The sequence below is a fragment of the Condylura cristata genome, unplaced genomic scaffold (genome assembly GCF_000260355.1).
Source record: "Condylura cristata isolate star-nosed mole 26May11 unplaced genomic scaffold, ConCri1.0 scaffold00041, whole genome shotgun sequence".
Classification (NCBI taxonomy): domain Eukaryota; kingdom Metazoa; phylum Chordata; class Mammalia; order Eulipotyphla; family Talpidae; genus Condylura; species Condylura cristata.
Window position 1 is genome coordinate 4,920,352 of NW_004567142.1, and position 14,770 is coordinate 4,935,121.

The 14,770-nt window shown below is 59.9% G+C and overlaps 2 protein-coding genes across 3 annotated transcripts; both read left to right on the forward strand.

Annotated features, from left to right (window-relative positions):
* Positions 1 to 656: 656 nt before the first annotated feature.
* Positions 657 to 6,248, forward strand: FCGRT (Fc fragment of IgG, receptor, transporter, alpha). The gene is made up of 7 exons (XM_004694005.2): positions 657 to 907; positions 1,083 to 1,169; positions 1,422 to 1,676; positions 1,956 to 2,231; positions 4,475 to 4,744; positions 5,562 to 5,678; positions 5,946 to 6,248. Exons 2-7 carry the CDS (start codon positions 1,097 to 1,099, stop codon positions 6,023 to 6,025), a joined length of 1,071 nt encoding a protein of 356 aa, XP_004694062.2. The 5' UTR covers positions 657 to 907; positions 1,083 to 1,096; the 3' UTR covers positions 6,026 to 6,248.
* Positions 6,249 to 6,878: 630 nt separating this feature from the next.
* Positions 6,879 to 14,186, forward strand: RCN3 (reticulocalbin 3, EF-hand calcium binding domain). 2 transcript variants are annotated; one of them, XM_004694286.2, is made up of 7 exons: positions 6,879 to 6,932; positions 7,316 to 7,563; positions 9,685 to 9,887; positions 11,069 to 11,241; positions 11,554 to 11,614; positions 13,223 to 13,422; positions 13,660 to 14,186. In XM_004694286.2, exons 2-7 carry the CDS (start codon positions 7,322 to 7,324, stop codon positions 13,765 to 13,767), a joined length of 987 nt encoding a protein of 328 aa, XP_004694343.1. In that variant the 5' UTR covers positions 6,879 to 6,932; positions 7,316 to 7,321; the 3' UTR covers positions 13,768 to 14,186. The 2 variants fall into 2 exon arrangements, with proteins under 2 accessions (XP_004694343.1, XP_012589247.1); XM_012733793.1 differs by having other exon boundaries at positions 6,891 to 6,949.
* The last annotated feature ends 584 nt before the right edge of the window (positions 14,187 to 14,770 follow it).

Here is a 14,770-nt window from a genome sequence, read left to right on the forward strand (position 1 = left end):
TCCCTGGGTGAGTGGGGTTCGCGTGGGGGAGGGGCACGAAAATGGCCGGGAACTGGGGACGGGCACGCCGCCCTCGGTGCCTTAGATGTCACCAACGGTAGGCTGTGTGTTTTGTGCGTTTTTGCAGAAGAAAACAAACAACCTGGGCGTGTGGGAGCCCGAGCGGCGCGGGCGTGGTGCCCGCGGGGACCTTTAAACTTCAAGGGGCGATGGGGGCCCGCGTGTTATTGAGGTCGCCCGGGGACACGTTAAGGAATAAATGCACGAGCTTTTTAAGAGGACGCTGGTAGGGGAGGGGTTCCCAGGAGGAAATGCTGCCGAGTCTGAATCTGGAGGGCTCGCCTTGCAACTGCAGCCCGTGGGGGGGCAGAAAGGGGGGGGCAAGCGGGAAGAAAGGGAGCCAGAGGAGGGCGGAGGCTGGGGGAGGGGCCCCTTGCGGGAAGAAGGGGGCGCACAGGCACCTCCAGGTTTCCGACAGCGGAGTGTTGGGTCTGATTCCCGATGGGTCGTGAGTTCCTGGGCGGCTGACCCTCTCGAAATAAAAAAAGGGGCGCCACTGAGAAAAAGACAAAAATGTAACGACAAAAGCCTCAAGGGAGACTTAGAGGCCGGCCTGAGGCCGGGGTGTGCCCTGCAGCTGGGGGGCGGGGTTGGATATTCCTGGAGGGGGGAAGCAGTTTCTGGACAGGATGTGAGAGAGGAACTGGGGTCTTCAGTCACGGGAGCAACTGGGGCTGCAGGCGGGAAGGGAAGGAGACCGCGGGGAGCAGAGCTGGACCCCAGCGCCCAGGCCGGGGGACTGACCGCACGTGAGGGAGGAGGCTGGGGGCCTGGGCTCCGGGGCTGAGGCAGGAAGAAGAGGAACTGGCCGAGCTCTAGGAAAGGAGCCTCGGCCCATCCAGACTCTGTAATTATTAACTAACTGCACGGACCAAATTAAAGGGTGAAAGTTCACCGAGGGGGAGGGCACCGTCACCCTCGGGGAGCCCAGACGCACCCGCTGCCTCAGCCGGTGACCACAGGAGCTGGGAGGAAGGGGCGGGGTGGGGGTCCCAGCAGTCACGTGCCCCCTCCCGCCCCAGGTCTCCGCCTCAGGATGGGGGGCCCCAGGCCTCAGCCCTGGGGGCTCGGTCTCCTGCTCTTCCTCTTGCCGGGGAGCCTGCACTCAGGTAAGGGGCGCCGAGGGCAGCGAAGCTGGGGGGTGCTGGGGAGCCCACGGGGTTCGCTCCAGCCCGGCATTTCCTCCCCGGGACTTCCTCCGGGCGCGCTGGCCCCAGCTCCCCCCTCGCGGAGGCTGTCGGGGAGCCACCAGCACTCTCGGGCCTGGCCCCTTCCGGCCACCGCTGCCCCTCGGGGCCTGTGGCGGCCGCGGGGCCTCTCGCCCCCGACCCGCGGCCCAGTCACCCCGTCTCTCCCTGCAGCCGAGACCCAGCTCTCCCTGCTGTACCACATCACCGCCATGTCTGCCCCGGCCCCGGGGACTCCGGCTTTCTGGGCTTCGGGCTGGCTGGGCCCCCAGCAGTACCTCAGCTACAACAGCATCCAAGGCCAGGCCCAGCCCTATGGCGCCTGGATCTGGGAGAGCCAGGTGTCCTGGTACTGGGAGAAGGAGACCACAGACCTGAAGGAGAAGCAGACGCTCTTCCTGGAAGCCTTTGAAGTCTTGGAGAAAGGAGGTCCGGCTTGGCCTGGGGGGCCGGGGAGGGGAGGGGGTGGGGCTGCAGTTCAGACTCCCCCTCTGGGGGACGGAGTGGGGGTTCAGACTCCGGGGTCTGAGGGGCTGGGGCTTCAGTCTCCCGGTTCTGGGGTCTGAGGGAATAGGGGTTCAGTCCCAGGTCTGAGGGAGTAGCCCAGGGACCTGGACTCCCTGGATCTGAGGGAGGGGTGAGGCCTGCTCTCCTGGGTCTGATGGAAGAGTGGGCTAGGGGCTTTGCTCACCTGTGTGGGGGGCCCAGTTTCCTACACCCTGCAGGGTCTCCTGGGCTGCAAGTTGGACTCTAACAACAACTCGGTGCCGGTGGCCACGTTTGCCCTGAATGGTGAGGAGTTTATGAGCTTTAACCCGACGTGGGGCAACTGGACGGGGGACTGGCCCGAGGCCGCCACCATCAACCAGAAATGGGAAGAAAACACCGAGACCGTCAACAAGGAGAAGACCTTCCTGCTGTACTCCTGCCCTCAGAGGCTGCTGGGCCATCTGGAGAGGGGCCGCGGGAACCTGGAGTGGAAGGGTGAGCCCTCCGGAGCCCCATCCACTCCGGCCTCCACCTGGACCCGGCCTCAGGCCTCCTGGTCACTCCCCAGCCTCCTCCTGGCCTTCCAGCCTTCCTCCTGCAGCTGCCACCGCCCTCCCTGATGGTCCATGGCCCAGGGAACAGCTCCCAGCCTCTCTCCAACCGTCCTGCAGACCTCACTGGTCTCCCTCAGCGTCTCACTGGGCCCAGCCACACACCTGCCCCCCAAAGGCCGGCCCTGGCCTTCCTCAGAAGGTGGCTTGTGCTGCTCTCTTTCCTGGAGCACACACCTCTCCCAGGCTCTTGTCCTCCGACTCTTCTCTTCAGAGCGGGTTGAGCGGGATGGTTTCCTCTGAGGCCTCTCTGTTGGGGTGGAGATGGCTGGCTCCCCCGTCCTCACTGATCCTCTTTCCGTGCCTATCTGCACCCTCATCTCCTTCTTTTTTAAAAGAAAAAAAAAATTATTTATGCGTGCAAGAACTGGGGTGCAAGCCAGAGGTGTGGGGGGTGAGAGGATTTACCGGGGACAGAGTGGGGAACAGAACAGACAGAGCCACTGAAACACTGCTGAGGGAAGCATTGGGGAGACAGGAGAGGTCTGCTGCGCAGACCTGTGGGTCACTCCCTGGCTGGGGATTGAACTTGTGCTGCAGCGGCTGTGGGCAGCTTCGTAGTGCTGCGCTTTAAGCCCTTGCGTGTTGGCGGGACCTTGAAGGCTCTGATGCCGTATTGTCCAGGACGTACCGTCCAGGATCACCGCCCACTGATCAGTCGAACCTGTTCCTCTCCCTTTCCCAATTCCATGTCACTGCAACACTATGGCAACAGCCAGCCCTGGAAGTAAGCGCAGTGTCTGGCAGCAGACGAGTAGATAAAGATGCGAGCTGAATAGGTTTATGTGTCACAGATATTTAGTGTGGACTCTGAAGAGCTGAGCTTGTAGAGACAGAGGGGACGGTGGTGGCTGGAGGATGGGGGTGGGAGAACGGACATGTGTCCTCAAAGGCTGTAAACGTGCAACTCCAAGGTGAATATGTCTTGGCAGTACCTTAAATCGCTAGGGGGTGCACAGAAGAAACTGCCCTGGTGACCGTGCATGTAACGCGATTCAGGGGCAAGAAGGACATTCACACTGTGCAGCCGTCGGCTTTACTGTCTCCAGGGCTCTTCCCATCTTGCGCTGCTGAAACTCTGCCCTTGTTCAGCACTGACTCCCCACCCTGCACACCTTGGCCCGCAGCCCCCACACTCTGCCTTGCCTCTATGGATGGCTCTTCCAGGTAGCCCGTATGAATGGGAGCATACAGTATTCATCCTGGAATGCTGGCTTCTTTGACTCGGTGCCATGTCCTCAGGGCTCACCCATGGAGACAACATATGCCAGGTGGCCTTCCTTTTTGACAACTGAGTAATACTCCACTGCCTGTACCACGTTTTGTTGATCTGATAATCACTCTTCAGTGGATTCTTGGGTTGCTTCCACCTTTTGGCTGTTGCATACAAAGCGACTGTGAACATGGTCATATAATATCTCTTTGATGTTATTAGTATATTTGGTTTTTTAAAAAGATTTATTTGTTTATGAGTAAACTGGGTTTGTAGGCCAGGGATGCAGGGGAGACAGTAAGAGGCCTCCCCAGAGACAGAGTGGGGAGTAGAACAGGCGGATCCACTGAAATCCACTGCTGAGGGGAGCAGCGGGAAGACGGGAGAGGTCTGCTGCGCCCTGTGCGTCACTCCCTGGCCGGGGGTCGAACTTGTGCTGCAGTGGCCATCGATAGCTTCACAGTGCTGAGAATCTGTTCTGGTGCATGTCTGGGAGGGGAGGGGTGAGAGGCCGAGTCTGAGGGGGTCCTTCCTGGCAAGGCCCTTCCCCCTCTCAGCTCAGTGTGCTCAGGTTCCCCAGGGCAGGGCAGGTGGAGCCTGCTGGGTGGGCGGTGGAAGTGGCCAGCTCTGTGTCCGAGCCAGCCTTGCACTGGGCCTGGAGCCTGGGGTTCCCGAGGTCCCTGGGGTCGGGGGTCAGTCCGAGCCAGCCTTGCACTGGGCCTGGAGCCTGGGGTTCCCGAGGTCCCTGGGGTCGGGGGTCAGTCCGAGCCAGCCTTGCACTGGGCCTGGAGCCTGGGGTTCCCGAGGTCCCTGGGGTCGGGGGTCAGTCCGAGCCAGCCTTGCACTGGGCCTGGAGCCTGGGGTTCCCGAGGTCCCTGGGGTCGGGGGTCATCCTGTCTGCCGTTTGTCCGCAGAGCCCCCCTCCATGCGCCTGAAGGCCCGGCCGGGCAGCGCTGGCTCCTCGGTGCTCACGTGCAGCGCCTTCTCCTTCTTCCCGCCGGAGGTGCAGCTGCGCTTCCTACGAAACGGACTGGCAGCCGGCTCGGGTGAGGGTGGCCTCGGCCCCAACGGCGATGGCTCCTTCCACGCCTGGTCGTCGATCACAGTCAAGAGTGGCGACGAGCATCACTACAGCTGTGTGGTCCAGCACGTGGGGCTGCCGGAGCCGCTGACTGTGGAGCTGGGTGAGGCTGCTCCCGTTCCCACTCTTTTTTTTTTTTTGCATAGAAGAATTGGGGTGAGAGGATTCACCAGAGTCAGATTGGAGAGCAGAACAAGCAGGTCAATGAAGTCCACTGCTGAGGGGAGCAGCGGGAGACAGGAGGGGTCTGCTGCGCCCTGGGGGTCCCTCCCTGGCCTGGTGGAGCTCAGACAGACATGGTGGTGTCGGGGCCTTAACCCCGAAGCCCCCAGGGAGTCCCTCTCGCCTTTCCTTTGTCCCATCCCTGCAGCTGCCCTTCCTGGGTCTCGCCACCTTCCCTCCACCGCTGCCAGCCCTCCGCGGGCTGATTGCCTCGTGCCCTGCTACTGTTGAATCTCCCGAAGCCTGGTGGCCTTCTGTCCCGTGTTGCTTGTCCACCCCAAGCCTGACCACCTTCCATCCTGCTGCTGCTGGGTTTTCATGCAGCCTGACTGTTCATTGTCTGCTATGGTCATCCTCACTAACACTGACCGCTTACTGCCTTGCTGCTGCGTCCTTCACACGTCTAACTTTCCACCTTCCTGGCCTGCTCCTCGCCAAGCTCAAGCACCACCCATCCCACTGCTGTAGGTCCTTGGCCGGTATGACTGAGACTGCTCTCGCTAGGGCCAGGTCTGTCATGCTATCTGGGGACCCCTGGGCTGACCCAGCACAGCACCTGACCAGCCTTTCCTATGCCCACATCCATTCCCCGAGACATGGAGGGCTGGGGTCTCTGAAGCAGGAAAATCCCCAGGTCTCTGTCCTGACTCCGTTGGGGTGGCCGCCCATTCACCACTTGCCGCCTCCTCTCACTCTAGGCACTTCAGCCAAGTCCTCGATGCCTGTGGCTGGAATCATCATAGGCTTCTTACTGCTCACAGTGGTGATTGTAGTGGGAGTTCTGCTGTGGAGGAGACTGAGGAACGGGCTGCCAGGTGCGTGGCATGAAGAGGGAAGAGCCTTCAATGGGCGAACATTCCAGAAGAGGGGGTACACAGTCCTGGACAGCAGGCATCTAGAGATTGAGGGGCAGAGACCCTGAGAAAGGGGGGGACAGAAAATGGGGGCATGGCAAAAACTTAGCGAGGGGGACAGAAATCAGAAGACTAACACAGGCAGACAGATGCCCGCACTCGGCAGGGGCTGTCAGCGACCCAGAGATCTCAGAGATTCTGATGACTCCCCACCTCCTCTTTCCGCAGCCCCTTGGACCTCGCTCCGTGGGGATGACATAGGGACCCTCCTGCCCACTCCTGGCCTCTCCAAGGATGCTGATTCCTAGGATGTAAATGTAACCCTGGCAACCACCTGACTCCACGCTCGGGGCTGCTCCCAGCTAGTGTCCTCAAGTCCCTCTCTTGCTCTGAGACCTCCTGGACCCTGGTGTCTCCGAGCCGCCCTGAGCCCTGAGGGCCCCACTCTGGTTGCCTCCTGTGGTCTGCCTCAGTCTCCTCATATGTATGGCTCTCTTACATCTCTACATGTAACAAGAGTTTGAGCCCAGATCATCGTGTTCTCATCATTTCAACTTTGGGGGGGGGGGAGAGGGGAGGAGAGGGAATGAGTGGCGTGAGCTTTGGGCTAAAACCTCTGGAGGCTAGCATGTCTCCGCAATGGGATCACCAGTTGTGCATACCAAGTCTTGCAGTTTTCATTCATCCATATCACAGACTTTTACTGAATTCCTGGAATGCCTACACAGTGCCAGACATATGGAGGAATTCTTGGCCAGCGCCTGGTCTGACTCCCTCTGTGGAACAAAAGAGTTGAGCCCTTTTTGAGGGGCGGGGATGCCTTGCTTACCTAGTTTCTTAAACTATCCTGACAAAGGGGAAGATAAAAATACATCTCCCATGAAGCCTTGGAGCTCGGGTAACGTTAAGTAGTCGGCAGGGCGCCCCGACGCCTGCCGGGAGTTGTAGTTCGTCCTAGCGCGTCACTCCCTGGTCGCCCAAGGGTCGTCCCGGGGAAGGGGCTGGACCCAAGCCCGCGGGCGGCGTTCTGCCTTGCGGACGTGGCGAGGGCCGCCCACTGCCCTCCGGATCCTCCCTGGCCCCGCCCCGCGAGGGTCATCACGAGCGCTCATTGGTCGGGGGCGGGGCCTCTGCGCGACGGGGCGGGGCCTTGGCTGGAGAGCCGCCCAAGTGGGCATCTTTTCACAGAACGCACCGCCGAGCGCAGAGAGCCAAGTGAGCCGGATAACGGGGTACAGGGGTGAAGGGATGGGGCGGGTGGGGCGGCCCAGGGAGGACGGTTCGAGCCCAGGCTGGAGGCGACGCCAAGAACTGCCTGGTTTCTCTCTGGCCTCAACCCCACCCTGCACTTTTGGGTGGGAAGTGCGCCACGTCTCCTGCTTGCATCCCCCCCCACTTCGGCTTGGCGATCCCTCAGACGAGTCCATTCCCTCATCTGGCTTTACTTTGAGACCCCCAGCCCCTCTTTTCCCTATTCTTGGCTCCAACGTTTGCAACCAGCCACCTTCTCTCTGTCTTGTCCTAGTCCCCTCACTCCCGCCCCAAGTCTCTGTTCTATTTCCTGTGTCCCCTAACTCCTAGCCTTCGCCACTCCCCAGGGACCGATGATGTGGCTACCATCACTTCTGCTTCTGCTGTTGCTGCTCAGGCCCTGGGCCCAGGGGAAGCCGTCCCCTGACGCTGGCCCTCATGGCCAGGGGAGGGTGCACCAGGCGGCCCCCCTGAGTGAGGCCCCGCATGATGACACCCATGGGAACTTCCAGTATGACCATGAGGCTTTCCTGGGACGTGAAGTGGCCAAGGAATTCGACCAACTCAGCCCAGAGGAGAGCCAAGCCCGTTTGGGGTAGGAGAGAGATGGAGGGGATTCCGGGAAGTAATTTAAAAAAGCAACAAAACAAAGACTTATTTATGCATACAAGAATTGGGGTACAGGCCAGAGGTTTGGGGGGTGAGAGTATTCATCAGAGACAGAGTGGGGAGCAGAACAGGCACTGCTGAGGGGAGCAGCGGGCATGACAAGAGAGGTCTGCTGTGCCACGTGGGTCAGCCCCAGGCTGAGGATGGAACTCATGTTGCAGTGGCTGTGCCTTTAACCCCTGGGACACCAGGGAGGCCCTGGGAATTGTAATTTTAAAGAGGGAGGTCACAGGAGGCCTCAGAGAGATGGTAATGTTAGAACCAAGTGGGTTCCTGGGGCCGTGGAATTCCAGGCAGAGGGAACGGAAGTGCAGAGCAGGAGCAGGTCTGTTATTGGGGGTCAGGGAAACCTGGCCACTGGAACCCAGTCATCGAAGGGGAGAGGATGTGAGGTGACTGGCAGAGAGAGAACAGGGGGTTAGCTCGGCCCCGGGCTTTGGGCTGCAGTGGAGAGCTAAGCTTTTCTGAGTGAGAAGAGAGTGCTGGGAGGACTGAGCAGAGGGAGATGTGAGCTGACTCTCTGGCTGCCACAGTGGCAACAGAGGAGGGTGCAAGATGCAGAGAGCCCAGCGAGGAAGCCCCCACCTGGGTCCAGACAAGACTGGTGGGCAGGTGAATGGAGCTAGCAGTGGAACCAGGCCCACCGTGGAGATGGTGGGAGATGGGGTGAGAGGGGCTGGGCCAGACACAGTTAGTTAGAAAAGAGGATGTTCTAATTTACTCAATCCTCAAAGCTGTAGGCTGGTTACTATTCTTTTCTTTTTTTTTTTTTAAGATTTAATATTATTTATGCATACCCAGAGATGGCAGGGGTGAGAGGATTCACCAGAGACAGAGTGGGGAGCAGAACAGGGGGATCCACTGAAACCTATTGCTGAGGGGGGCAACCGTGAGACAGGGGAGGTCTGCTGGGCCCTGTGGTCACTCCGTGGCCGCGGATAGAACTTGTGCTGCAGTGGCTGCAGACGGCTTCATAGTGCTGCACTGTAACCAGTTGCACCATCAGAGAGGGGCGTGGCTACTGTTCTTTATCCCCATTTTACAGAGGGGTAAGCTGAGCCTCAGAGAGGTTAAGCTGCCACTGTAAGGTAGTGAGCAAGAGAAGGCAGCAGTTGAACCTACGCTCTCAGCCACAGCTCCAGTGCAGGGCAGGCTGTGAGAGCTGTGGACACAGCTGAGTCCCCTGCTGTGAGAAAGCCCTGCGCCAAGGTGTCTTGGCAGGACTGACCAGGTTTCAACCCTGGGTGAGAGTAAGGGGCAGGTGAGCTGGAAATCTGTGAGGACCCGGACTGGTGGCAGACCTGGGCCAGTGGAGAAAGGAGGGGCTCAGCAGTGGACCGGGGTGGCCGTATAGAAGGGGGCATGTGGTGCCCGACTGGACCAGGCGTTGCACAGCATCTGGCTCTTCACACGGAGCGGCGGGTGGGTGGAGGCCGAGACTGCGGAATTGCAGGTGATGGTGCTTTGGCAATGCCTGAGACGCCATCAGAATGGAGTGGGTGGCAGACCTGGCCGGAGCAGTGGGTTAGAGGGACAGGGGCGGGCCGAGACGGCGAGAGGTGGCCCGTGTGTGGCTCTGCAGTTAGGTTCAGAGCGCGTTAGGGGACTGGGCTCCGCAGGCGGGGGCGTGGAGCTTCGGACGCGCTTCCCTCCAGCTCTACCGAGCGCGTGCCGGACTGACGGGTGGGTGGCCGGGGACTGTCGTGGGTCCGGCCCCCGACGCGGGCGTGACTTGGAAAGCTGGCCCGGGGGTCTCAGAGCGCGGCCGAGCCGGCTTGAGGGGCGTGGCCACGAGGTGGGCGTGGCCCGCCCCGGCGACTTTCCAGGGAGCCTGCTGTCCTCCAACCTACATAGGTGTTCCCACGGGGCGTGGTCACTCGCGGGGCGGGGCCAGAGTGGGCGGGGCCTGCCCTGGGCCTTTCCTGCTCCCTGCTAGGCGTGTCTGCCCGGCTCCCCGGGGGCGTGGTCATTCGGAGGGGCGGGCCCAGAGGTGGGCGGGGCAGACGGCGGGGCCCGAGGCTGACGCGTGCCCCGCCCCGCCTCGCAGGCGCATCGTGGACCGCATGGACCGCGCTGGCGACGGGGACGGCTGGGTGTCACTGGCCGAGCTCCGAGCGTGGATCGCGCACACGCAGCAGCGGCACATACGGGACTCGGTGAGCGCGGCCTGGGACACGTACGACACGGACCGCGACGGGCGTGTGGGTTGGGAGGAGCTGCGCAACGCCACCTATGGCCACTACGCGCCCGGTATGCGGCGAGACCCGGCTCCCCACCCACCATGACCCTGACGTCTTTGACACCCTCACCCTCAGAATCTTTGAGCTCATAACCAGAATCCCTCTGGCCCCTGGCAAAGCTCTACCCACTTCTAGGATCCCATCAACCAGGAGCCCAGAACCCCGATCTCTGCCTGTGCATTTTGTTATCCACTATAACCCCGTTACTGGGGGACTTCAGATCAGTGCCTCCCATGTCCTGTCCTGACCATGACTTCTCACCTGTCATCTTGGGGATCACCAAAGTCGTTTAACCCGTGACCCTCCTGCCCCGACTCTCTGGGCTCCTGCTCTGTCCTTCACTGCAGCCTCTCCCTCCCCCATCCCTCATGCATCCCCAGAGCTGACCCTGACCTTCCCCTGCTCACAGGCCCCCCAGCTGCCCAGGCCCCCCATGAGAGTTCCAACTCCTCAGCCTGCCTTCCTCCACCTACTGACTGGCTTTTTCTGCATTTTCTTACCGAATGAACTTCAGCATTTTCCCTGAGCTCAGTTCAATCTTAAAATTTTTTACATTCTGCTTCTACTGTTTCCTCCCTCTGTTGAAAATACTTTCCCGCCTCTTTGTGCGTCAGACCTAGATGCAAAGCGCATCCTTTCTAGCAGCCGATTTCTCTCTTGTGGGTGTCAGCTTTCTTCTTGTTAAACTGAGGACAAACAAGCAAACCCACTTTACTTTTTTTTGGTGAGGATTAAATGTACTGTTGTAGGTAAAGCGATCAGCAGGTGATAAGCCCTACTGTGAGGTTGCTACTAGGTGTAGGTAATGAACACATCTTTTTCTTTTATTTGTATAAAGATTGGTTTATGTATGCATACAAGAACTCGGGTACAGGCCAGAGGTGGGGGGTGTGAGAGGGTTCATCAGAGACAGAGTGGGGAGCAGAACAGGCAGATGGACTGAAATGCCCTGCTGAGGAGGGCGGGTCAGGAAAGGCCAGCTGTGCCATGTCGGTCACTCTGTAGCCAGGGATCGAACTCGACCTATGGTGGCTGCCGAGAGCTTCATAGTGCTGCGCCACCAGGGAGGGCCCAAACACATCTTCTTCACTAATGTTAACTTAGGAAAATCTTGCTGCCCTGACTCTGAGCTCTGTCGCTTTGTCCTCGTCCTCACGAAAGTTCATCTCACCGTGCCCTGTCCTTCCCCAGGGGAGGAATTTCACGACGTGGAGGACGCAGAGACCTACAAGAAGATGCTGGCCCGGGATGAGCGGCGATTCCGGGTTGCCGACCAGGATGGGGACTCGATGGCCACCCGGGAGGAGCTGACGGCCTTCCTGCACCCAGAAGAGTTTCCTCACATGCGGGACATAGTGATTGCAGTGAGTGAGGGGCCCACCACCTCCTGCTGCCAGGCTTCTGATGCCAGGGCTGCCTCCCAGCGATTACCCTGGTTGCCTCAGCTCACCTGGTCCTCCAGCACCTCTTCCGGAGAGACCCCAGCAGTGGGGATTGGGACATCTCTCATGTGCTCTCCTGACCGCCCAATTTCTAATCTCTCCTGTCCAAGCTCCTCGCTCCTTTGTTTGTATTTGTGCCCACATCCCCCAGAACTAGATTCTTTGAGGGAGCCTCACCTCTTAACTGTGGGACCTCACATCTTCGGGAGCCGCCCAATGCCTCTCTCTCCCCAGGAAACCCTAGAGGACTTGGACAGGAATAAAGATGGCTACGTCCAGGTAGAGGAGTACATCGGTGAGTAGAACCTGGCCCTCCCCAGGGCGCCCATCCTCTCTCCAGCACCGGGGCACCCAGTGTGTGCCACACGGGAGAGCGTGACACCCGCCCTCACCAGGGTCCTCTGCAGTGGGGGTGACTGCTGCTGGAGTTCATGCAACCACCGCACATTTCTTGAGAACCTACTGTATGCCAGAATGAGGGTGCACTCATCAAGCACCTACTATATGTGCCAGGCACATAAGACATTTGTCTGGCACCTATTCTGTGCAAGAATAAACCAGCATGTATCAATCACCTGCTGCATACCAGGCTGACGAGACCTTTATTGGGCACTTTCTATGTACCAGGCCTAAACGACATCAAGCACCTACTGTGTGCTAGGCCCAGGACACTTTAGAGGCTGAGGCATAGCAGGTATTACCTCAGACCAGATCCCCTCCTGGGAGGGTCTGGAGTTTCTACAAACCGTGCTCCAGGCTGTGTTTGGGGAAACTGGGGAGCTTGCCTCGAAGCTTCATCTGCACAGCTAATGCTAGGTCTCCTGTTACTGGGATGTTGGGGAGCCCTTACAGCACCCCCAGGTTTCCCATGGCACTGCCTGTTCCAGCCCTCAGGAGGCAAAGAATTTTGTTGAGGGGAAAGCTGGGAAGCATAGATGTTTCTCAAGTTTGAAGATATTTTTATACAGAATTTTTTTTTAAACAATTTATTGAAAAACCTGAGGGAAAATACAGGGAATTCCCACATACACCCTTCTCCCCAAGCCCAAATGCCCAGCCTGTCCCAGAATTAATACCCTGTTCCTATACAGAATTTTTTTTTTTAAGATTTGCTTATTTATGCATATAAGATCTGGGTATGAGGTGAGAGGATTCACTAGAGACAGAGTGGGGAGAACAGGCGGATGTACAGAAATACACTGCTGAGGGGAGCAGCGGGGGGACAGGAGAGGTCTGCTGCACCCTGTGGGCCACTCCGTGGCCCCGATCCAACTCGGGCTGCAGTGGCTGCGGCCAGCTTCACAGTGCTGAGACTTAACCCCTACAGACTGTTTTTATGGGATCCTCAGGCAAAACAGTTATTTAAGCTTCATTTATTTTTCTACATTTGTGAAGTCTTTTTTTTTTTTTTTTTTTTTTGTAAGAACCACCTGGAAGCCTTGTTGAGGAACAGTAGCATATACACTGTAGTCACTTGCCATGGGCACTGAACCCCCAGCTCCCCTGTGGGAGGCTGTGACTGCCTTTCCCAGGTGAGGAAGCCTAGAGGCCCTCTGCAGTGAAGGCCCTTGCCCGAGGGCACCGCTAGCTGGAGGTGCCACAGGACTTGAGTCCCTGCTCGCCGCCCCGGGGCCCTGTGCTGCGCCCTCGCCTGTGGGGCTGTGGGACACAGATGCGGCAGGACCCCCGAAATGCAGTTTCCCACCTGATGGCGGGTGCAGAGACGGGCGGAGGCATGGAGGTGCCCATTTCAGGCTCAGTCTAAAGGCCCCAGTGGGATTTTGTAGGGATCCCCGTCAAGCGGGAGGGCGGGGACGCTGGGTGACCGGGTGCCCCAGGTCTGTGGTCAGGCAGGTGGGAGCCAGGTCACCTGCCCTCAGGGCCCCCCATCTCCCAATCGCAGCGGACCTGTACGCCGAGGAGCCGGGCGAGGAGGAGCCGGCCTGGGTGCAGACGGAGCGGGCGCAGTTCCGGGACTTCCGGGACCTGGACAAGGACGGGCGGCTGGACGCCAGTGAGGTGGGCCACTGGGTGCTGCCCCCCTCGCAGGACCAGCCTCTGGTGGAGGCGAACCACCTGCTGCACGAGAGCGACAAGGACAAGGTGAGCGGTGCGGCGCGGGGTGGGGGCGCGGGCGCCGGGGCAGACCTGGGCGCGCCGCGGGTCCCTCCTGGCGGGAGTGAGGACGAGGGTCAGAGAGACCAAGGCAGGAGAGAAAGGGGGACGGAGACTCGAGAGGGGCCCCAGGGCGGGGGTGTGGGGCCCCGAGGGCCCGCTTCAGAGAGGGGCGCGCGCAGGCAGGCGTCCACGTGTCCTGCTGACCGCTGACCCTCCCGCCAGGACGGGCGTCTGAGCAAGGCCGAGATTCTGAGTAACTGGAACATGTTCGTGGGCAGCCAGGCCACCAACTACGGCGAGGACCTGACCCGTCACCACGACGAGCTCTGAGCCCCCGAACTCAGTGCCCACTGCCACCTCGTGGCCTCAGGGGATGCCCGGAGGGGGCACCCCGCCCCCATGGTGCCCCGGTCCTGCAGGATGGGGGCTCAGCCCTGCCGCCCCCTGCTCTGCGCTCTCAGAGAGAAGTGTCAGCTTCTCTCCCTGAGATGCAAAGCCCCTCCCAACTCTGGCCCGCTGTCGGGGCCTCCTCCTGGACCCAGAGGGTGTGTGACCACCTACTTCTCACTGGCAGAATCCTGTGGCCCGGCCCAGTACCAAACAGCGGTACCAAACAGCCTCCAAGAGTCTCCGTGACCTTCCCAGCTCCAAATCTGAGCCTCTCCTCACGCGGGCGAGAAGGCCCTTGCCTGGCACTGCCCTCGGGTGCCGTCTCCCTTCCAGGCAGGCAATAAAATCCAGTGCCTGGGTCTGGTCTGTGTGTTTCTCTGAGGGGGCAGTGGAGACCTCAGGGAGATAGGAGGGGCGGTGACTGGGAGAGAGCACGTTGGGAAGTGGGGTGGGGGCGCTTGAAGGGGGGGGGCTTGTCAGCAATCAAGCGCATTTCTGGGGACAAAAAAAAAAAAAGAACCGAACAATCTGACCCCACAGGCGCTAAGCCAGAAACGCCTACCTTCCAGATAGCAAGTGTTGGCAATGTTCTGTGAAGGGAGTGATGGGGAGGCCGCACCCATTAAGAGGGAGGACTGAGCCAGAGCAGCCTGGAACAGCGGAAGCTGCGAAGCGGCGAGTGCAAAGGCCCTGGGGCAGGAGGGTTCTGAGCAAGGTGGCTGCAAGCTGACTTGGGCTCTCAGTCTGTGGCTGAGTTCGACCAAGGGGTAAGTGCAGGAGGATGTGACAGTCACCGGGCAAGAGAGCGGCACATCACTTGCTGCTTCTGCAGCCCCATGATGCCCAGCATTGAGGGCGAAGGCGCTCAAGGTCCTCGAGGCAGGGAGAACTCTCCCAATAGCGCTGCGCAAAACCAGCCAGACAGGGAAGAGCACTCGCCTGT